This window comes from Leucopleurus acutus (assembly GCF_964270905.1).
Source record: "Leucopleurus acutus genome assembly, chromosome: 19".
Lineage (NCBI taxonomy): Eukaryota > Metazoa > Chordata > Mammalia > Artiodactyla > Delphinidae > Leucopleurus > Leucopleurus acutus.
The window spans coordinates 7,734,509-7,758,624 of record NC_139161.1 but is presented as its reverse complement, the minus strand read 5'-3'; the positions used below and the strand labels follow the sequence as shown (position 1 = coordinate 7,758,624).

General features: G+C 44.5%; 1 protein-coding gene and 1 pseudogene across 6 annotated transcripts in view; one reads left to right on the top strand and one right to left on the bottom strand.

The window, feature by feature from the left end:
• Nucleotides 1-2,917: 2,917 nt before the first annotated feature.
• RNF157 (ring finger protein 157) overlaps nucleotides 2,918-24,116 on the top strand; it is a gene marked incomplete at its 3' end in the record, with an annotated part of 79,735 nt that continues 58,536 nt past the window's right edge. For all 5 annotated transcript variants that reach the window (XM_082860163.1, XM_082860159.1, XM_082860162.1 and 2 more), the window contains exon 1: nucleotides 2,918-3,054. In XM_082860163.1, coding sequence (XP_082716289.1) covers nucleotides 2,967-3,054 — 88 coding nt within the window. In that variant the 5' untranslated portion in view covers nucleotides 2,918-2,966. The remainder of the gene's footprint in view (nucleotides 3,055-24,116) is intronic.
• Nucleotides 12,729-13,359, bottom strand: LOC309975542 (NHP2-like protein 1; annotated as a pseudogene). Its single transcript has 2 exons — nucleotides 13,333-13,359; nucleotides 12,729-13,112 (listed from the first exon to the last, which is right to left on the bottom strand). The product of its transcript is annotated as an NHP2-like protein 1 (transcript).

Below are 24,116 nucleotides of genomic sequence, written 5' to 3'. Positions count from 1 at the left end.
AGGTCGTCAGAGGAACCGTTTGCTGGGTCTCAAAACACTTAGGCTCAGGCGCCTCTGTCAGCGTCAGCCTAGCACACTGATCTGAAGCAGGATGTGAAATTCCCTGCTTGTGCTTTTAGCTTTAATCCATTTAAGCCATGAGCTTAAGATCAGGGGCTGTGTGTTGTGACTGGGCCCATCTTTTGGATACTCAGAACAGCCGGGGCCCTAACCTTCCTGTCCCCCCAGCCCAGGCAGAAGGGCCAAGCCAACAGCCAAGAAGGGGCCTGTCTTAGCTCCTTCAGGTTCCCAAGGGATTCCCTGCTCTGCTGCCTTAGGAGCGCTGTGCTACGTACAGGGCAGCGCCCATCAGCCCTTCGCCTACAGGCTCTCTCTCCCTCCTGATACAGGAATCTGTGCAAATCTTCGAAATGAATGGATGTGTTACAAAGGTGGAAAATGCACATCTGAGCTGAAACCAGGACAGCCAAAATGAACAAAATTAAAAGCTCAAGGGGACTAGCTGACCTAGAAATTACTCATCCCTCTGTTCCCCTCCCCACAGCCTTCTCCTTTCCCCCTTGGACCCAAGGTTGAGAAGAAGGGCGAAGACCTGATAAAATACGTAGCTTCTACCTCCCTGCCTTCCTCGGATGCTTAGAGGAAACCCCTGAGACCTTTAAACGCAGGGCTCTCCGCTGGGCTGCATCCACAGCGTGGAAATGGATAGGACGCCTTGAGGCTATTCACCCAAAGGATGCATGGTATTTGCATGTAATTTCCCTATGCGCTCTGCGCCACCCCTCCCCAGACCTTTCGTTCAAGTTAAAAGTATTTTTATGGCTCTCTTGCTGGGAGTCATTTCTGGATTTTTCCTCTTGTCGGTGCCATCTTCTCCCTCAGGGCCTCTCCTTGGCCCAGATCTCTGGCAAGGGAGTCAAGAGGCACCAAGGAAGGACCTGGGAGGAATGCAGTGGCGGCTCTTCCAAGGGTTTGCTTATCTCGCTTGCACCCTGAGCACCGGTAGAGGTTTTTCTTTTCCAAAACTGTAACATTATGTGATTAGTAGACGGTGGGACTCTAATTCAATTCACAGAAAGTCTCTTTGAGCTAGAATTTTCCCTCCTTTTCTCTTCTGTCTCATGACCCTAGGCAGGGACAAGAACAGATCCTTGCAAGCAACGGGATGGCGCTGTCTCATTGAGCCACAACCTGCCTGGCTCTGGCTGGGACAAAGAAACCTGAAGACGTGGGTAAACCCATTAAGGGGATGGTGCCCCCTTTACCAAATGCTGAGGGCAGGAAGGACAAAGCCTTCTTAACAGGGTCTAAGATTATGAGACATTTTACTCTGTGAAGTGCTGAAGGCCTTCTGCTTTGAGGAGGTTTTAGATGACTTGTATCTTCCCTTTACCCAGTAGTTACAAGGTGGGCCTATGTGTGGTGAAAGGAGTATCCAGGAGGTCCCTTCCAAAGGTATGTCCAAAAGCCTTCTAGTGATGAGGGTCGAGGGCTTGGGGGGAAGGATCTGAACTCCTCTAGGGAGACCTGGTACTTGGGAGAGGCTGCCCATCCGCTCCTCTGGGCCAGGGACTTGCCCTGTCGCTCAGGCCCTCCTCGGCATCAGTCGAAAAAAATGACAGGGATGTGTTCCTGCCTTCCTGGGGACCTTGGAGAAAACCAAGGCAATTGGGCGTCAGTATCTTCGTCACCAGGTCTGAAGCTGAAGAGAGGGCGATGAAAACTACAAAAGACAATCAGGAAAGAGACTCTCTGGTATGGCTTTGCAAACCTAATCAAGGGAACTCGAGGCCCCAAACTGTACTGTGTGTAGAGACGCTCTTGAAATCATGTTCTAGCAGTTGAAGTTCTTGCTGATCAGTCCACCCTCTCAGGAAAAAACACCAGACACACACTCAAAAAAAATAAAAGGTTTAAAACACAAATTTCTGTAATTAAGCTCTGGAGTGACGTCTTCTGCCTGTCCAAGCATCCCACTGTTGTTGGGTGTGTGCTCTCATCCAAAGGAGCCCCTGCTCTGCCTGGCCCACTCGCGTCCCACTGCGTCGACTCTCCTCGCTCGCAGGGCTTTCCAAAGTTTCCAGAAGGTGCAGAGTCCGGGGTTGAATGTCTTGATCTTCCTTTGGCTTGATGGTCCCCTAACTTCAGGACTACATGAGCTGCCCAAGGGACCCATAAACAGAACATGTATAGCTTTCTGCGCTTTGAAAGGAGCTAAGTGACAGGGACGGCGACCTCGTCCTAGCGGGTCCCCAGCACTCACCAATCTCCCCGCCCCCTGGGAGCCCCTTTGGGGCTGAGGCTCTGGGGGCGGGAACCCACCCGAACTGCCCCGGCTGGGAGACTGGGGCGCCCCTCTGCGGGGTTTCTGACCACTGGCTTTGGCAGATGCTGAGGGGTGGGGCTGGAGAAGGCTTCCCCCGGGCCGGGAAGCCGCGTGCGCCTTTCGGATGTTGGGGGACAATGGTGACCAAACTCCCGGCCTCGGCCTGGAGCGCGGCGAGGAGGCGGCTCCCGCGCGGTCACCTGACGGGGTCAGCGGGCTCCGCGGGGCAACGCATCCTCGGCGCCTTCAGCCCGCGGAGGGCCGCGAGCCCCGGGTCGGCCCCGCGCGCCCGGCCGCCGCTCCGCCGCGTCCCGCTGCCCATTGGCTGGCGCGGCGCGGCGCGGCCGCTCCCGCCCCGCCCCGCCATTGGCCTTGGCCGCCGCGGTCCCCGCGCGCGAGCCGCCGCTGACATCACCAGGCCTGAGGCGGCGGCGGCGCCCCCGGCCCAGCCCGCAGCCCCCCTCGGCACAGGCGCCGCCGCGGGGCCCGGCGGAGGATGGTGCGCGGCGCGCCGGGGGCTCCTCGCCGCCACAGCCGCAGCACCGAGGCGGAGCCGTCCGCGGCGGGCAGCCGACCACCGCATCGGGCGCGGGTGGAGCGGCCGCGGTGAGGCGCCGAGGGCGGCGCGGGCGCAGCAGCCATGGGGGCCCTGACCAGCCGGCAGCATGCGGGCGTGGAGGAGGTGGACATCCCGTCCAACTCCGTGTACCGTTACCCGCCCAAGTCCGGTGAGCACGACCCAGGGCCGGGAGGAGGTCGCGGTGCTCCCGCGCGAGGGCTCCGAGGGTCCCGGGGACGCAGAGGCCGACGTCGCTGCAGAGCGATCTCGGAGGGTGGGAGGTGTTGGAGGAGGTCTGGAGGGGTGCTTTAGGGCCCTTGGCCGGGTCGCTGGAGTGGGCAGCCCTTCCGCCGGGGGACGGGAGCGGCCCCCACGCAGTCGGTCCTGTGACAGAGACGTGCGCTCGGGGCACTGCGGCTCCCGAGGGGCGGGGTGTCCGCGGCGCAGGCCGGGTTCCCGCTGGCCGCAGCGCTGCATCCCTTCCTTCCCGCCCGGTGGTCTGTTCCCCTCGGGAGCTGAGGTTTAGGTCAGGCGGGCTTGGCATCCGAAGCAGGCGCCTGTGCCAGGTGCTGGCCCTGGTGGCCTCCGGAGAGGGAGGGACAGACACAGGTTTGAATTAGGTTTCTCAGGGGAAAGCTCCCGTCGCCTGCTGGAGGATGGAGGCCGAAAATGCGTTGGCTGTACTGGTGCTTTTTAAGAGGCTGTCAGAAGAAAGAAGGTGTTTAACAGAAATGTTGAGGAATCTAGTATCAGAGTCACTCGGGTTGCCGCTTTGCCAAAGTAGTGGCAAGCCTGGTTTTTGGAATGAGGATAGCTCTGGGACAGGGCACAGGTATTTAAAATGTAGAGAAGTATTATGTTTGTTTTCAGAATCATTAAAAAGATGAATGTCTCCAGCCTCTGGTTTGGAGCACAAATATTGGAAGTGTAGGAGAATTTTGACAGCACAAAGAGGATGACTAGTGGATCGAGCACCAGCCAATGCTGAACTGCTGGCACGTGACCTAACTCTCTGCTCTTTATTTTTCCTTGCTTTTCTCAAAACTTCTGGGGACCCATGGCTATCATCTTCTCTTTGGCTTAGGACCTGATGAGGATTTTCGTGATCTTGGAGAGATGTCAGAATTGCAGCAGGAGAATAAAGACATAGTAATGAGATGAGCTGGTTTCTCAGCAGTCTGTCCAGTTTGTGCCAGCCCAAAGTAGGGACCAGACAATGAACCTGCACCCTGCAGAGTGCCTGCCAGAGCTGTGTTGCTCACTGATTTGTGCCAAAGAGTGAATCCTTGCAGAGATGAATATGCTTAAGAGCTTGCTTTAGAACAGTCTACGATAAAGCCGTGCATCATTGGTGTTTTAATAAAGCTCTAGCTGATTATGACTATAGGAAACCAGGGCTAAAGGAAGCATGCATTTTGCTTTTTAGTAGACAAAAATATGCACAAGTATTGTGGATTTTTCTTTTCTGAAATCACTTAGCTTTCATTGCTCAGAATATGGAGCAGGTTTTGCTGGCTTGGAGTTTGCAGTAGAATTTGCTGCCTCAGAAGAGTATTCACCCCTCCTTCACTCATGGGAATAAGCAAAGGTAAATCACTGGAGGGCTAGTCCTCAAAGGACATTAATACAAGTATGAATCTTGGATGGTGGTAATCAAAGGATAATGGACCAAACTAAAACTTTTCTTAACCAGCACCCTCCATACCTACAGTCTTAAATCATCCTCTCCACTCTATCAATCTTTTAAAAGTTTTACCTAATGGTAACTCTTTTTTTTTTTTAATAAATAAATAAATTTATTTATTTTTGGCTGTGTTGGGTCTTTGTTGCTGCGCGCGGGCTTTCTCTAGTTGAGGCAAGCGGGGGCTGCTCTTCGTTGCAGTGTGCGGGCTTCTCATTGTGGTGGCTTCTCTTGTTGTGGAGCATGGGCTCTAGGCACACGGGCTTCAGTAGTTGTGGCCCACGGGCTCAGTAGTTGTGGCTCGCAGTCTCTAGAGCGCAGGCTCAGTAGTTGTGGTGCACGGGCTTAGTTGCTGCGCGGCATGTGGGATCTTCCCAGACAAGGGCTCGAACCTGTGTCCCCTGCATTGGCAGGTGGATTCTTAACCACTGCACCACCAGGGAGGTCTCTGGTAACTCATTTTTAGTCAGAGCTTTTGCATGAGAGAAATCTTTGTATCAAGTGGACCAAATTATGTATGTTTAAGATAAAACACGGAAAATAGGAATCAGAACATTCATGTCCCAGTCAGCAAATCTTTGTGTACGTGAAAATATGCTGTAGTCTAGAGGCATCTCCTGTCCTTCATCTGATCTTTAGATTCACCTGACTCTTTATTGGATTATAGTATTTTATTTTTTTTTTAATTAACTAATTAATTTATTTATTTGGCTGTGCCAGCTCTTATTTGCCGTGTGCGGGATCTTTGTTGCCGCGTGTGGGATCTTTGTTGCCGCATGTGGTATCTTTAGTTGCGGCATGCAAACGCTTAGTTGGGGCATGTGGGATCTAGTTCCCTGACCAGGGATCAAACCCAGGCCCCTTGCATTGGGAATGTAGAGTCTTAGCCACTGGACCACCGAAGTCCCTGGATTATAGTATTTTAGACCCAAAGGAACCTTGCAGAGAATTGGGCCCCAGACCCGTTCATTTCACCGGTAAGAAAATGGAGGCCCAGAGAAATGAACTGGTAAGGCCAGGGTTACCCAGCAAGTTAGTGCTCTTCTTACCAAAGCCTCTGCCTTTTTCAAGGAATTGAATTTTGAACTTGTCCTTGATGGTTTGTGGAATGGAGGCTATTCTGCATCAGAATTGAGACAAAACTCAGAGGCCTGTCTCCCTGTCGAAAAATCAGACTGGGTTGATTTTGAGGTCTCCCTATCTTGAGTACGGAAAGTAGAACAAAGCAAATAGCAGAGTCAGTTTTCTCCAGGTGACTAAACTGGCTGAGCTGAGACCGCCCTCTGGCTCAATGGAAAGTCTCTGTTACTCGATGGCCTTGGAGTAGTTGTTTCAGCAAGCACATGGTCATCTGTCCCTGTAATGATGGTCACAGTGCCCAGAAGAAATTGCTTTTTCTTTCTTTTTTGTTTTTTGGCTGCGTTGGGTCTTCGTTGCTGCGCGCGGGCTTTCTCTAGTTGGTGGCGAGTGGGGCTACTCTTCATCGCGGTGCCCGGGCTTCTAATTGTGGTGGCTCCTCTTGTTGTGGAGCATGGGCTCTAGGCAGGCGGGCTTCAGTATTTGTGGCACGCAGCCTCAATAGTTGTGGCACACGGGCTTAGTTGCTCCGCGGCATGTGGGAACTTCCCGGACCAGGGCTTGAACCCTTGTCCCCTGCGTTGGCAGGCGGATTCTTAACCACTGTGCCACCAGGGAAGTCCCTCTTTTTTGTGTTTTTAAAGGAACCCCTTAGTTTTGTATGCACATTGAACTAGAAGCATTTAAAAAGTATTGAGAACAGCCGATTTCATGTTGGAACTTGGGTTTACAGCTTTTTTTTCTTTAATAGAGATAGGTGAAAATAAAATAGCCTAAAATTACTTAGAATCATTTATTTTTTTGAATAAGTAATATGGTCACGTGGTTCAAAGTTTAAAAGAATGAAAAGGCGTACAGTGAAAGTCTAGTTCTTACTGTAGCTGTTCATCCACCCAGCTCCTCCCCATACACCTCCTGTACACACGTAACCACTTTCTGGAATTCTTCCAGAGTTTCTTGTGTAAATACAAGCATAGCATGCTACTTAGACTGCTCTGCACCTTGTTTTGTATTTGTTTTGTTTACTTTCAAACATATTGGAGATCTTTTTATATTATCTCCATATTAGAGAGGGTTTTTTTTTTTTTTTTTTGCGGTATGCGGGCCCCTCACTGTTGTGGCCCCTCCCATTGCGGAGCACAGGCTCAGGATGCGCAGGCTCAGCGGCCATGGCTCACGGGCCCAGCCGCTCCACGGCATGTGGGATCTTCCCGGACCGGGGCATGAACCTGCGCCGCCTGCATTGGCAGGCGGATTCTCAATCACTGCGCCACCAGGGAAGCCCTTAGAGAGGGTTTTTTGTTGTTGTTCTTTTTATTAAAAAAAACAACTGTATAACATTCCTTTGTGTGCACATGCTATCAGTTTTTAACATAGTCTATTGGTGAACATTTGGGAGTGGTTTTTTTTTCAGTCTTTTACTATTGCAAACAATGCAGCAATGATTAATGTTATACATATGTTCTTAGGTGATTTTGGGCTTCGTTAATAAATACATAAATATTACTCATTTAAATAGCAGAAGGTATGATGGGAGTTTGTTTCTGTAGAGTATTTCTACATTATCATAGAAAGCTGTTTATAGCACTGTTCTGCATTTGGTCGTGCCTTCGTAATTTTTCAGTTGGAAACCATACGTGCTTTTAAATCCTTCTCTGAGATCTTTGCGTCTTTCAAAGCCCATGATCGTTGGTTCAGCAAAGTTAGGGCTTTGCTGAGGTGGTTGTTTTTATGCGTGTAGGCCCGACTTTTGAAAGGGGTCCCCATGTTGATATGAGTCATTATTTCTGTTTTCTCTGTCTAGGAAGAAATAGGCATACTATAAAGACAATTTAATCCATTTTAATTCAGTACCTGATAAATCTAGTTCATTTTTCTCTCACATATTTGAGCAAATTGGAAAATAGGAGTAATTCGTTTTGCTCAGGTGTTAAGAGGGAAACCTATTATAAAAATTCAGAATGGTAATCAGAGTCCTGAGCAGCTAACATCATCATCTTCCAAATTTTTGTTATATTGGAGTACACATATGCTTGTCAAGTGGGTCTGTCCTAGGGCAGACCACATTTCTAAAGCGTGGGTACTGAGCCTTTGCTTATCAAATAGTTATAAAAGTTTCTCTTAGCTTTTAGGAGCATCAGGTAAATATGTTTCGAAACCAGGGGCTTTCAAAGATGGAACTTACTGCAGAATAAAGCATTATTTGGTTTTGGCACATTTTGATTGGTATGTTACCTAAAATTAAGTAGGTTTCTGAAATTCATAGTAAATACATTTAATACCATAAAAAATGTAAAGGTTCTTCCATTTAATGATGGAATCATCAAGATCAGGAGTTCAAACGCTAGTATTATTATTATTTTTTAATAAATTTATTTATTTTTAGCTGTGTTAGGTCTTCGCTGCTGCGCGAGGGCTTTCTCTAGTTGCGGCGAGCGGGGTCTACTCTTCGTTGCAGTGCGTGGGCTTCTCATTGCCGTGGCTTCTCTTGTTGCGGAGCACAGGCTCTAGGCACGTGGGCTTCAGTAGTTGTGGCACGCGGGCTCTGTAGTTGTGACTCACGGGCTCTAGAGCACAGGCTCAGTAGTTGTGGCGCACGGGCTTTGTTGCTCTGCGGCATGTGGGATCTTCCCGGACCAGGGATCGAACCCGTGTCCCCTGCATTGGCAGGCGGATTCTCAACCACTGAGCCACCAGGGAAGCCCCAGTATTATTTTTGAACACTTAAAACGTGGTAATTCTTCTACTTTCGAAACCTCCAGTATTTTTGCTTTATTTGTACTTTACTTCATTAAGAGCAGACTGATTTCTTTCACTTCTTGATTTTGTCTTGTGATTTGGGGCCTTTCACTTACTTATATGATGGTGGTTGTGTTCTTTTGTTCTTGAGCGTCTCTTTTCTCTTTCTGTTTATTGCCATCAGTGCACATTCTTGGGCACCTGCTACGTGTTTATCATGCGTTGTGCTGTGCACCAGTGTATAGATTCTGATCCTGTGATCTTGATGCCTGTGGCAATCAGCAGGATAGAAGCCCTCAGAATCAACTTTGTAATTCATGATGTGGGTCACAGAAGGGAGGATTAACAATATAAGCTCTTTGATGGCTGTATCAGCCAGGGTTCTCCAGAGAAAGAGAACCAATGGGAGATACATACATATAATTGGCCTCCATTATTGTGGGGGCTGGCAAGTCTAAAGTTGGTAGGGCAGGCCAGCAAGCTGGAAGCTCAGACAGGAGTTGACATTGTATTCTTCAGTCTGAAATCTGTAGGACAGTCTGCCAGATGAGAAACTCAGGCAGGATTTCTATGTTAGTCTTAAAGCAGAATTTCTTTTTCTCCAGAAAACCTCAGTTTCTGCTCTTAAAGCCTTCAACTGATTGGATGAAGCCCACCCACATTATCAAGGGTAATCTGTTTTACTTAAAGTCAGCTAATTATAAATGTTAATCACATCCAGAAAATATCCTTGCAGCAACATCTAGATTAGTGTCTGGACGAACAGCTGACCACCATAGCCTAGCCAAGGTGACATAAAAATTAACAGTCATAGTGGCTTTTTTTTTTTTTTTGGCCATACCCCGCAGCCTTATGGGATCTTAGTTCCCCAACCAGGGATTGAACCCACGCTCTCAGCAGTGAAAGCACAGAGACCCAACCAATGAACTGCCAGGGAATTCCCAGTGGCTTCTTTTATTTTTTTTTATAAATTTATTTATTTGTTTATTGGCTGCATTGGGTCTTCGTTGCTGTGCGCGGGCTTTCTCTAGTTGCGACGAGCGGGGGGCTACTCTTCGTTGTAGTGCGTGGGCTTCTCATTGTGGTGGCTTCTCTTATTGTGGAGCATGGGCTCTAGGCATGCGGGCTTCAGTAGGTGTGGCACGAGAGCTCAGTAGTTGTGGCTCACGGGCTCTAGAGTGCAGGCTCAGTAGTTGTGGCGCACAGGCTTAGTTGCTCCGCAGCATGTGGGATCTTCCCAGACCAGGGCTTGAACCCGTGTCCCCTGCATTGGCAGGCAGATTCTTAACCACTGCGCCACTAGGGAAGTCCCCCCAGTGGCTTCTTATTTCAACAAGTTATTCTTGCTAAATAGGTGCTGAGCTCAACTTTTTAGTTTCTGAAAGAGTGCTTGTGCTGGGAAAACATATTTTTAAAAGTCTAAAAATTGCAGTCTTTAAAAATCATTATTTAAAAATTACGCTCCTTCCTGGACTTCCCTGGTGGTCCAGTGGTTAAGAATCCGCCTTCCAATGCAGGGGACACGGGTTTGATCCCGGGTCGGGGAGCTAGGATCCCACATGCCGCGGGGCAGGTAAGCCTGAGAGCTACAACAAAGAGCCCACATGCCGCATGAAAGATCTCGTGTGCCACAACTAAGACCTGATGCAGCCAAAAATAAAAAAATAAAAATTACACTCCTTCCAAAATTTCAGTGCTTATCATCTAGTATCAAAGATAGAATGCAGGCATACAGAGATAAATAAGAATACAGAATATACCATGACCAGGGATCTATCTCAGGAATGCAAGGTTGGTTTAATATCTGAAAAATCAATCAGTGTTAATACACCATATTGGTAGAATAAAGAATAAAAACTACATGATCATCTCAGTAGACACAGACAAAACGTTTAACAGATCCAACACCTTTTCAAGATGAAAAACACTCAGCAAACTTGTAATAGAAGGGTACTTCCTCAGTCTGATACAGGGCATCTACGAAGAGCTCATAACTACCACTCTACTTAAAGGTGAGATACAGATGCTTTCCTGCTAAGATCTAGAAGAAGACAAGGACGCCTGCTTTTGCCATTCAGTATTAACTGGAGATTCTAACTAGTACAATAAGGCAAAACAAACAAACACATTTTTAAAAAAAATTAAGGCAACCAGATTGTAAAGAAAAAAGTGAAACTGTCTTTATTCATAGATGACATGATCCTATGTATAGAAAATACCAAAGATTCCACAAAAAAACCTACTAGAACTAAAAAATGAGTGAGGAACATTGCAGATACAAGATCAGATCAACACACAAAAATCAACTGTGCTTTTATATACAAGCAATAATCTGAAAATGAAATTAAGGAAACTGTTGCCATTCCCAGTAGCATCAAAAAGAATACAGTTCTCAGGAATAAATTTCACATAGTAAGTATATGATTTGTACAATGAAAATTCTAAAATGTTGCTGAGATTGATGCTTTAACTAAAAAAGTTTAAAGAGATCTAAATAAATAGACGTTTCATGTTCATGGAATGGAAAACTCAGTATTGTTGAGATGCCAGTGTTCTCCAAATTGATCTGAAAATTGAGTACATTTTCTGGTAAAATTCCAACAGACTTTTTTTTTTTTTTTTGCGGTACGCGGGCCTCTCACTGTTGTGGCCTCTCCCGTTGCGGAGCACAGGCTCCGGGTGCACAGGCTCAGCGGCCATGGCTCACGGGCCCAGCCGCTCCGCGGCATGTGGGATCTTCCCAGACCAGGGCACGAACCCATGTCCCCTGCATCAGCAGGCGGACTCTCAACCACTGCGCCACCAGGGAAGCCCTCCAACAGACTTTTTTGAAGAAATTGACCAGCCAATTCTAAAATGTATGTGGACATTCAAAGGACCTAGAATATCCAAAACAATTTTGAAAAGGAAGAACAAACTTGGAGGATTTTCACTACCCAATTCCAAAAATTACTATCAAGCCATGGTGTGGTATTGGTACAACAAGAAGCATATAGATCAGGGACTTCCTTGGTGGTCCAGTGGTTAAGACTTCACCTTCCGACACAGGGGGTGTGGGCTCGATTCCTGGTCGGGGAGCTAAGATCCCACTGGCTTGCTGCCAAAAAACCAAAACATAAAAGAGAAGCAATATTGTAACAAATTCAACAAAGACTTTAAAAATGGTCCATATCAAAAAAGAAAAAATAGGGCTTCCCTGGTGGCGCAGTGGTTGAGAGTCCGCCTGCCAATGCAGGGGACATGGGTTCGTGCCCTGGTCCGGGAAAATCCCACATGCCGCGGAGCGGCTGGGCCCGTGAGCCATGGCCGCTGAGCCTGAGCGTCCGGCGCGTGTACTCTGCAATGGGAGAGGCCACAACAGTGAGAGGTCCGCGTACCGAAAAAAAAAAAAAAAGAAAAAATAACTTAAAAGAAACAGCATGTAGATCAATGGAACAGAATTGCAAGCCAGAAATAAATCCTTATATTTACGCTCAGCTGATTTTGACAGAAGTACCAAGACAATTCAACAGGGAAAGGATAGGGTTTTCAGCAAATGGTGCTAGCACAACTGGATATTGACAAGCAAGAAAATGAACTTAGACCCTTTCTCCACATGACCAAAAATTAACTCACAATGGATCACAGAATGAAAATACTACCCACAGAATGGGAGAAAATATTTGCAAATCTTATGTATGGTAAGGGATTTATATCTAGAATATATAAAGAACTTGTACAATTCAAAAAACAAAAAGACAACCCGATTAAAAAAGGAGCAAAGATCTTGAGTAGACATTTGTCCAACAAAGATATACAAATGGATAGTAAGCATGTCAACAATGAAAAGATGCTTAACATCATTGGCTGTTAGGGAAATGCAACTCAAAACTACGGTTAGATAATACTTCATATCCATTAGGATAGTGATAACTTAAAAAACAAATAGTAGGGCTTCCCTGGTGGCACAGTGGTTGGGAGTCCGCCTGCCGATGCAGGGGACACGGGTTCGTGCCCCGGTCCGGGAGGATCCCACATGCCGTGGAGCGGCTGGGCCCGTGAGCCATGGCCTCTGGGCCTGCGCATCCGCAACGGGAGAGGCCGCAGCCCGCGTATCACAACAAAACAGAACAGAACAAATAGTAAGTGTTGGTGAGGATGTGGAGAAATTGGAATTCTGGTCCCCTGCTGGTGGGAATGTAAAACGGTACAGTTGCTATGGAAAACAGTTTGGCTTTTTTTCCAGATTTAGCGCTACAATCTTTTAGAACCATAGAAGGTAGCTGGAAATACTAGATGCTAACAGATAATATGATACATAACCCCTGGGGTAGGAGTCAGCAGGGAGTTTGACAGAGACCACCTGTTTAGACTAAGAGCCTTTCAGTGGATTGCTAGATGGATTGGATGTGCTGCTTCAGTTGTGAGCGTTCTTTGATGGTGACAGAGCAGGCGATGACAGGCCTGGAGACCCCACCGGCTCGCCCCAGGGCCTGCCTGGAACGCACAAACACGCAGGGCATGTTCTTGTCCTCACATAGCAGTGGGAGGTGCAGGATGATCTCCAGGGGCTCGGCATCTGCAGCCATCGCAATGAACTCAGAGATGTCTCTGTTGAGGGTTTCGGTGGCCTCACTGGCTCCTTTTCGAAGCTGCTTGTAGTTACATGATTGCTGAATGAGGTCCAGTAGTTTCTTGGTGAGGTGGGCATCTGCAAGAGGGTAGGCCTTCAGATTTCCATCAGCCTCAATCTTGGCTCCAGTTCCATGGTATTGTCATTGGTCAAGGAGCACAGGCGATGTCAGAGTTGGAGCCCTCACCGCTGCAGAAAGCTCTATGGAAAACAGTTTGACAGTGCCTCAAATGTTCATTACTTCATAACTCAGCAATTACAGTCATATGTTACACACACACACATAATATATATATGCCCAAGAAAAATGAAGAAAAAATCCACACCGAAACATGTACTTGAATGTTCATAGCAGCACTGGTCATCATAGCTAAAAGGTGGAAACAACCCGAATGTTCATCACCTGGTGAATGGAACAACTGATAAAATGTGGTAAATCCATGCAATGGAGTGTTACTTGGCAACAAAAAGGAATGAAGTATTGATATTTGCTACAGCTTGGATGAAACTTGAAAAGCACTGATGGTAAGTGAAAGAAGCCAGAGGCAGAAGGCCATATATTGTATAATTCCATTTATATGACGTGTCCAGAAGCGGCAAATCCATAGACAGAAAGGAGATTAGTGGCTGCCAGTGGCCGGGGGAGGGGGAAATGAGAAGTGACTGCTAATGGGTTTCTTTCTGGGATAATGAAAATGTTCTAAAATTAGATAGTAGTGAATAGTTGCATAACTCTGTGAATATACTAAAAAAACCATTGAATGGTACACTTTAAATAGGTGAATTATATGGTATGTGAATTATAGCTCAATAAAACTTTTTTATTGTTACTTTTAAAAATATTTATTTATTTATTTGGCTGCTCTGGGTCTTAGTTGCGGCATGTGAGATTTTCGTTGCGGCGTGCAGGATCTTTTAGTTGTGGCATGGGGATCTAGTTCCCTGACCAGGATTGAACCCAGGCCCCCTGCATTGGGAGAGTGGAGTCTTACCCACTAGACTACCAGGGAAGTCCCAAAGCTGTTTTAAAAATGGACCTAAATGCAAGAGCTAAAACTATAAAACCCCTAAAAGAAGACATAGGAGAAACTATTTATTTGTTTCAGATTGGGCAGAGTTCTTTGATACAGTGCCAAAAGCAAAATCCATAAGAGAAAAAACTGATAAATTGGATTTCTTCCAAATTAAAAATGTTTCTACTTCAAAAGACAACCTTAAGGAAATGAAAGGACAAGCCACCTTCTGAATGAAAACATTTGCAAAACACATAAAGGATTTACTTCCAGAATATATCGAGAACTTTTTACAGCTCAGTATTAAGAAGACAACCCAATTTACAAATGGACAAAAGAGTTGAAGAGACATTTCACCAAAGAAGATACAGGAATGGCCAATAAATACATGGAAAGATGCTCAGCATTAGTAGTTACTAGGGAAACACAATTAAAACCACAATGAGATAGCACTTCAAAACCACTAGGAGAGCAACAATAAAAAAAGACAATATCAAGTGTCGGTGAGAATGCAGAGAAATTGGAATCCTTGTGCATGGTAGATGGGGATGTAAAATGGTAACAGCCAGTTTGGAAAAGAGTTTGGGAGTGTCTTAAAAAGTTAGGGACTTCCCTGGTGGCACAGTGGTTAAGAATCCACCTGCCAACGCTGGGGACATGGGTTCAAGCCCTGGTCTGGAAAGATCCCACATGCCGCGGAGCAACTAAGCCCGTGCGCCGCAACTACTGAGCCTGCGCTCTAGAACCCGCGAGCCACAACTACTGAACCTGTGTGCCACAACTACTGAGCCCTCACGCCTAGAGCCCGTGCTCCACAACAAAAGAAGCCACTGCAGTGAGAAGTTCATGCACCACAACGAAGAGTAGCCCCCGCTCGCTGAAACTAGAGAAAGCCTGCACGCAGCAACGAAGACCCAACACAGCCAAAAATAAATAAATAAATAGAGAAAGTTAAACATAAATTTACCTGATGATCTAGCAATTGCACCCCTATGAATCTATCCAAAAGAAATGACATAGATACACACAAAGATATGTATGCAAATGTTCATAACAGCATTGCTCATAACAGCCAAAAAGCTGGAAATAATCCAAATGTCCATCAACTGGTGAATGGATTAACAAAATGAGGTATATTCATACATTGCAATACTATTCAGCAATTTAAAGGAACGAACTATTGATATATGCTACACGATGCGGGTTAACCTCAAAAACATTGTGGTAAGTGGAAGAAGCCAGATACAAGACGATGTATTATTGTGTGAGTCCATTTATATGAAATGGCTAGAAAAGGCAGATATGTAGAGATAGAAAGCAGAGCAGTGTTTACCTAAGGCTGGGGTTGGGAGTGGGAATTAGTTGTAAATTGTCATGAGGGAGCATTTCGGGGTGGTGTTTTCAACTGGATTCTGGTGATAGTTGATTGTAGGATGGATGAATTTTATTCTGTGTATATTATACCTCAATAAAGCTGTTTTTAAAAATAACAGTACAGGGCTTCCCTGGTGGCGCATTGGTTGAGAGTCTGCCTGCCAATGCAGGGGACACGGGTTTGTGCCCCGGTCCAGGAAGATCCCACATGCCGTGGAGCGGCTGGGCCCATGAGCCACGGCCGCAGAGCCTGCGCGTCCAGAGCCTGTGCTCCGCGGCGGGAGAGGCCACAGCAGTGAGAGGCCCGCGTACAGCAAAAAAAAAAAAAAAAAAAACAACAACAGTACAGAGTGGTTTATGCCAATTGAATAAAATAAAGAGAAGAGCTTCATCATTAAGGGTGGGGCTCTTGAGAGCTAATGGCCTTGAAGGTAGACTTTGAAGGCAGGTAGAGCTCTCCAATAGTCCAATGTGGAGAATAGTATTAGTAGTGGGTAAAGGTTGCCGATGGTATTGATAGATACAGAATTACAGGTAGGAGCCAAATTTGAGAGGAAGCAAATGGTGTTTTAAGGAAGATTTATCTCTTAGAGGGATAGGTTGTGGGGCGAAAACACTGGAAGCATAGAGACTTGCTAGGAAAGTTACCTGGTAACTCACTGTAATCAAACTTGGAAAGGGCTGAGGTCTTGACGGGGTGCTTTGCACGAAGCACATGTTCACGGTTTTTGTAGCTTTGATGCCTGTACTGTTTTTAGCTTGGGAGGCAGAGAAGTGAGGCCCCGTTGACAGAAATTGGGAATATGGAGCAGAAACTGCTTTTGAATTGATTCCCAAATGTCGGCCAGGGCTTTACCGCTCCTCAAAATCTAGGTAGATTTGAGACTTCCCTGGCGGTCCAGTGGTTAAGACTCCACGCTTCCACTGCAGGGGGCGTGGGTTCGATCCCTGGTTAGAGAACCAAGATCCCGCATGCAGCACTGTGCGGCCTAACTAAATAAATAAATAATCTAGGTAGATTAGACAGAAACCCACCTATTCTCCCAAATCAGAGTACAGACTTCTGATGCCCCCTCAGAGTTTTCTGTGAATTCCCAGGTGACATGTTATGACCATGTTGGCCCCGGAGCTCCAGCTTGCTGTCTTGGCCTCATAACAAATGTAACCTCGGTCCATTATTCAGTTTCTCCAAAAAATTCCATTCACATAAATTATTCGAAGTGTGGATTCTAGGGCTCCCCTGGTGGCGCAGTGGTTGAGAGTCCGCCTGCCGACGCAGGGGACACGGGTTCGTGCCCCGGTCCGGGAAGATCCCACATGCCGCGGAGCGGCTGGGCGCGTGAGCCCTGGCCGCGGAGCCTGCGCGTCCAGAGCCTGTGCTCTGCAACAGGAGAGGCTGCAACAGTGAGAGGCCTGTGTACCGCCAAAAGAAAAAAAACACAAAGTGTGGATTCTAGTAAAGATTTGTAGGAGGATGATGAAGTTTGGGCTTACATTGGAGAAATACAAACTCCCTAATTGTATGTCAACTAGGGAGTTTTACTGGCTCTTCAGCTCACCAATCCTGGCCTTCCTCTGTCTTAATGTCTCTTTTCCTCTTACCTCTCCTTTTTTGGACTCTTCTCTTTATTATTTCCCCTGAGAAAAAAAACAACTTACTGGGACTTCCCTGGTGGTCCAGTGGCTAAGACTCTGTGCTCCCAATGCAGGGGGCCCGGGTTCAATCCCTGGTCAGGGAACTAGATCCTGAATACCGCAGCTAAAATCCTGCATGCCACAACAAAGATCCCACATGCCACAACTAAGACCCGGTGCAGCCAAGTAAATAAATAAGTGAATAAATAAATAAAACAAATTACAAAGTAGTTTGAGTGCCATTAACAAGCAACAAAAGCAACCATACTTTTGGTGTGCCATTCTCCATTCTAAGTAGCTCGTGAATGTATATTCCAAAAAAAAAATTAAGCCTTCCCTAAGAGGAGTTCTGGTGCCAACTCTTAAGATAAAATGCCTTTCATTCCACCTCCTTCCAGAAGAAAAGGTTATTCACTGAGTTTGAGGCAAAGAAGGGATACCCAGGTAAAAAGATACGGCAGGTGGTTAAAGATTTGGACTGAAACTCCAAAGAAAGATCAGAGACAAAGGTTTGGGAGTTGAGGATGGCAAAGGAGGGCCAACGTGTATTAATTGCCCGCTGGGCCTAGCCAGCTGCATAAATGTTATCTTATTAGATCCCAACAGCAATCCTTGGAAAGGGGTATTATTATCTCCATTTTACAAATAAAGAAGCCAATGCGGGACTTCTCTGGTGGCCCAGTGGGTAAGAATCCATGCAGGGGGCCTGGGTTCGATCCCTGGTTGGGGAACTAGATCCCGCATGCATGCCGCAACTAAGAGTTCGCATGCCGTAGAGAAAATCCCGTGTGCCGCCAACTAAGACCCGTTGCAACCAAAATAATAAATAAAGCCAATGCTCAAAAAAGTTAAATGATTTGTCCTAGGTCACACAGCTAGTAGACGGTGGCATCAGGACCAAATCGAGCTCTGTCTTAAGTCAGAGCCTTTGCTTTGATTCTGTGAGGAAGAGAGAGAGAGGAAGAATGAAAAAAAAGCAGAGGATGGGGCTCTTAGAGACATATCCATGTTTGGGGCTGGGTGGAAAAGTGGGGCAAGAAGAAGACTCAGAAATTCGTGTTGAAGTCTTCTGAGCGTTCGTAAGGTGAATGAATTGTGGGAAAAGACAGTTGGCCTCTTTGGTATCCCAGAGAAGAGTTTCAGTGCAGTGGTGGAAACTGTTGTAAAGATTCGAGGGGAAAAAAAAAAAGATTTGAGGAGTTGTTGGATGTGGGGTGGGAGTAGACAGAGGATGAACTGGTGGATGGATGGATGGGTGAGTGGGTGGGTCTTAAGGCACGGCAGGTGGAACTTGTTTTTGTATTTGTTTTTTTAGTCAGGGAGGGAAGACATTTGTAGAATGAGGCAAGTGGCCAGCGGAGAGAGGGGAATAGAAATCTTGAGAAAGAACGATGGTTTTTGATGAGGTCTGGAGGACATAGAGGCAGTTGGGAATGAGAACCCAGGTGAAGAAGTTAACCTTGGAATGGGGAAAAGAGGAATATCTTCTTGAGACGGGAAGAAAGTATGAATAGAAGTATGGGGAGGTTGTAAGGTGATGAAACTTTTGTAATGGAGAAGGGTTTGGGGGTTTTTTGGGGGGCTGTGCTGTGCGCGGCATGCAAAATCATAGTCTCCAACCAGGGATCGAACCCGTGCCCCCTGCAGTGGAAGCACGGAGTCTTAACCACTGGACGGCCAGGGAAGTCCCTGGAGAAGGGTTTTGAGGGAGTGCCACAAAAGCAAAGGAAGACGGGTAGAGGGGTCAGGTTTGGGGACTTGAGAATGTGGGAAAGGTTTGGGTCCATTGATATGTGCCTTGCTGTAAATACTGTAAAGCTACAGTTGTTAAAACTATATTGTACTAGTTCAGAATAGAATAGAATTCAGATCTAGGTATATATAGCATGATAAAAATAGCATTTCAAATTAGTGGGGGAAATGGAATAGTCAGTAAATGGTGTTAGTAAAATTTCCTGTTTGGAAAAAAAAAAATTCTTATCCCATACAGTCCGTGAGGACAAATTCCAAATGTAAAAACAATCAAATAGAAAGAAAAAAAAAAAAAAAAAGCAGGCAAGCAACATAAACTAGAAAGAATAGGGAGTGTTTATCAGTAGGGAAACAGTTAATTCAATGTGGGCACTCATTGGGATTACAGTGTAATGGTTAAGAGTACACACAGGCTCTGGAATAAAAATAGCTGGATTTGGGGCCTGACACTGCCTCTTACTAGCTGTGTGACCTTGGACAAAGTACTTAAACTGTCTGTGCATTCAATTCCTCTTTGGTAAAATTAAAAGAAAAAAAATTAGTAACACCCACCTTATAGGATTTTGAGGGATAACCTATATAATACTTGTTAGTACAGCACTGGTATAGAGTAAGCCCTCAATAAGAGGTGGTTATTATGTAGTCATTAAGAACAATGAGGTCGGGAATTCCCTGGCGGTCCAGTGGTTAGGACTCTGGTACTTTCACTGCTGAGGCCCGGGTTCAGCCCCTGGTTGGGGAACTGAGATCCCTCAAGCTGCTCGGAGCGAACGGGTCAAAAAAAAAAAAGAACAATGAGGCAATGAGGTCAATCCATAAGTACAGACCTGGAACGATGCCTACAGTATATTAGGGAAAAAAGCAACATGCAGATCAATATCAGTAATATCCCAATTAGGTTAATTATCAAAAGAAAGCAAAACAGAAAACCTGAATGTGTTTATATATGTATAGGAAAATCTGGAAGGCTGCAAACGGATTGTTAATAATGGAGTTACCTTTCATAGTGTTGGATTATTACTTTTTAAATTATGTACTTCTTTGTATTTTTTTTTTTGCCAAAGACAGGTATTACTTATATAATTTTTAAATTTTGTTTATTTAATTTATTTTTGGCTGTGTTGGGTCGTGGCTGCTGGGTGCGGGCTTTCTCTAGTTGTGGCGAGCAGGAGCTATTCTTTGTTGCGGTGCGTGAACTTCTCATTGCAGTGGCTTCTCTTGTTGTGGAGCACGGGCTCTAGGCACGTAGGCTTCGGTCGTTGTGGCACAGGGGCTCAGTAGTTGTGGCTCGAGGGCTCTAGAGCACAGGCTCAGTAGTTGTGGCGCACGGGCTTAGTTGCTCCGCGGCATGTGGGATCTTCCCGGACTAGGGCTCCAACACCTGTCCCCTGCATTGGCAGGTGGATTCTTAACCATTGCACCGCCAGGGAAGTCCCTATAATTTTTTTAAATAAGTGAAAAACATGAATAACAAAAGCAGCATTGTAGCATTAGAATTGACTTGAACAGTTAGAGATGTTTAAATACAATTTTGTTACTTTCCTTTTATTTTTGTGACCTTAAGCTTAAAGTATGTTATTGAAATGCCATGTAGATGAAGATTTTTCAAATATATGAAAACGTAATAGGATTTCCATAGCCAGTTTTTCCATAATTTTTTAATTTATTTTTAAAATTTTTTCCCATATTTTAATTTTGTATGAAGTTATTTTTAAGTACAATTCCATTTTCTACAATAATCAAGGATGTAACTGCATTGGTCCAAAAGTAAATAGGTGAAGATTAGTATTTTTCACTTATAGGCAGGATATCTAATTTATTTTACTGTGACCTCAATTTTAAAAAAAATACCAAAAGAAGGGAAGATTGATTAGAGATCTTGCAATAAAAACTCCCAATTAGCATGAGATAGTGACTAAAATCCAAAATATATTTTGCTTCATCTTTTACTCTATACAAATTATCACAATTTTATTGCTTCCTCGGCAGCGTCTTTGAATTTTGTTAGTTTTATAAAATATAAAGTTTCAAAAACCTTAAAATCTTTGATTTGGAATCATGCTATGACAATAAATAAATTGCTATTACCTAGAGGCCTAAACAGTTGGGTTTTTTCCCCTAACCCTTTTTCTGTAGACCAACATATTTCAGTAATATCATAGATTTGGAAAGAAAAGTTATTTTAAATTAGAATAAAATTAGAGTTTCTGTTTGTTAACATTTAGGGAACCCTTTAAATACAGAGTTGTAGAAAGACGGGAAGGAGGTTTAACTACCCTTTATTGCGTGATGTGATAATACATAGTGGTTTGGTGGCAAATGTCCGAATATCTCACTGGGACAGACATAAATTCTGGAATTCACTGAGCAACACTGAATTTCATTGTGATGTTAGGAATATGCCCTAATATCTTAATTCACTGGGTAAATTATTTAAGTTAGTGAATTCTAAGATTTTTCTCTTTGTTCTCTTGCTGAGTAACAAATAGTTGTATTTTTCTTCGTGGATAGTTGAAAAAAGAATGTGAATAACTCCTTAAAAGTTTTTATATTGATTACCTATTGAAATAATATTTTGGATCTATTGGGATATTGGAATATCCAACATTGGGATAAATAAAATATATTCAAATTAATTTTGCTTATTTTTACTTCTTAAAAATGTGGCTATTAGATAATTTAAAATTACATATGTGGCTTGCATTTATGGCTCATGGCATACATATATATATTTTTGGCCACGCCATGCGGCATATGGGATCTTAGTTCCGGGACCAGGGATTGAACCCACTCCCCCTACAGTGGAAGCGTGGAGTCTTAACTATTTGACCTCCAGGGAAGTCCTGTGTTAGCATATCTTTGTTCAGTGCTGATCTGGAAGAACAGTACTAGTGTAATTTTCTTCCCTTGTAAGTAATTTGATTTTTGTTTGTCTAGATGCCTTTTTTTCTTTAATACATTTTTTAAAATACTGAAAAAATATTGTATTAGCACTGGTCATTCTGGGCCATACGTTATGGTTGTTTTTTTTTTTCTTGATATTTATTTTTATCGTGGTCAAAAATACATAACATTAAACTTACCATCTTAACCATTTTCAAGTGTCCAGTTCATTAGTGTTAAAATCTCTAGAACTTTTTCTTCTTGCAAAACAAACTCTGTACCCATTAAACACTAATTCCCCTTTTCCCCTCCCACTCATACCTTTTGTTTTAAATATAATTTGTTTAAGAAATTATAGCCAACTAATAATGGAAAGCTTGTAGGTTATCTTCTAGTCATGTGTGTTTTTTCCCATTAGCAAATAGGCAAAGAAGTGTTTTAGTGCAGTTCTTTTTCCCCTACCATTTCTGATTTTAGAGCGCAGTTCACACTAAGAAGCAAAAATGTGTGCAAATTGTCCAGAAGGCATTTTTTTTCAAGGATTGTTAGTGTGTTTGGTGTTCCCATCTGCTGATGCGGCCGCTCTCGGTCACTGTGCCCTGATCCACACCTCTGGGCAGCCTGGGCAAACAGGCAGAATGCTTTAGCTAGGCTGCAGATAGCAAGTTTGCTCTCTCTCTAGTCTGACTGGGGTTATTAGCGAGGTGCATTTCAAAGAGAGGAAAAAACAAAATTTCGGTTGTCTTAAGTTTAATTTTCCTTTTACCTGATGATAAGTGCACCAAGGAAGATCAGCTTTTCCCAGGAACTTGGCATTGACGCTTCTCCTGAAATGAAAAATCCCCTTTTCATTTGTGGATTATTGACCTTAATTTTAGGTCTTGGTATATGTGTGCTCTTGATTTCTAATGCCAGGCAAGGCTACAGTTAGCTCTGCACTGCTTTCTGGATAATTTCTTTTAATGTCACAGCTCCTCCCAAAAGTGGCATTTCCACTAGAACACCATCATCTTTAACACTTTAACCCTGAAGCCATTAGTGCTCTTCTCTTGCTAGGATCAAATCTCCGTGGATTTCATTGTCCCCACATCCCTCACCTGACTGCTCCCAGGTACTGGAAACTCAACGTGTCCCACATTGAACTCAACCTGTACCACTCCAGACACCAAACCTGCTTCTCCCGGTTCTTTATTCATGATTTGGGCAAGCCATCCATCCATCAATGTAAACATCTTTCCCTTTTCTAATGTCACCTAATGTGTAATAAATGTATAATGTCTAATGTATAAAAAATATATTTTACTAAGGTTCAACAGTAAATGACAGATTCTTTGAGATGGCTGCCTCTGCTTATGGCAACGAGGCACCTCCCCTCTCTATAAATTATGCACGTGGAAAATAGGGCTAGTAAGTGCTAGACATAAATAATTGATAACTAAGCTTTCCTAAATGATGAATCGCACTGTTGTATCACTGCAGATGGCTGCCCTGTGTGTTTTCGTTCTGATGGGTAACTTTCAAGGGTTCCTCAGTGATTGCTTTGGTTTTGGCAGCTGTTACTTTCAAATAATGTTTTCCTGCCTGTTAGTTAATGAAAGAACTGCCTCACTTTGTGGCGAGTGATTTTATCCACGTGGTTTTGTTTAATAAGTGTTTCTAGACTAAAGCAGCTCCATGTGTAGAAAATCCAAAAAATGAACATTTGGTTCCGTTCTTCTGTTAGAACATTCTTCTCTGTCTTCCTCGCTGTGGCTTCTTCACAGGCTGAAAGTGCTGAATCTCATTTTTTTTTAGAGTTTGCTGTATACCTAAAACATTGAAACACTTACCCGAGCCGTATAACACGTAAAGAAGACTGTTGCCGATTCATCAGTTCTTTGTATTAATCCAAGAACTGGGGTGTATGAGAGCATCGATAAAGTATGTTATGGTAGGAGTCGTTCACTTTGAACAGCTTGCCTTTGTGGGGGAATTAGATTATAGAAATGTGGCTTAAGAAGCATTTTTTTTTGCTGGAAGGGGTGTGGTGAAAAGGGAACCCTTCTGCACTGTTGGCAGGAACGTAAATTGATACAGCCACTATGGAGAACAGTATGGAGGTTCCTTAAAAAAAGAAAAATAGAACTACCATATGACCCATCAACCCCACTACTGGGCATATACCCAGAGAAAACCGTAATTCAAACAGAGTCATGTACCACAATGTTCATTGCAGCACTGTTTACAATAGCCAGGACATGGAACCAACCTAAGTGTCCATCAACAGATGAATGGATAAAGAAGATGTGGCACATATATACAATGGAATATTACTCAGCCATAAAAAGAAATGAAATTGAGTTACTTGTAGTGAGGTGGATGGACCTAGAGTATGTCATACAGAGTGAAGTAAGTCAGAAAGAGAAAAAAAAAAATACCGTATGCTAACGCATATAGATGGAATCTAAAAAAAAAAAAAAATGGTA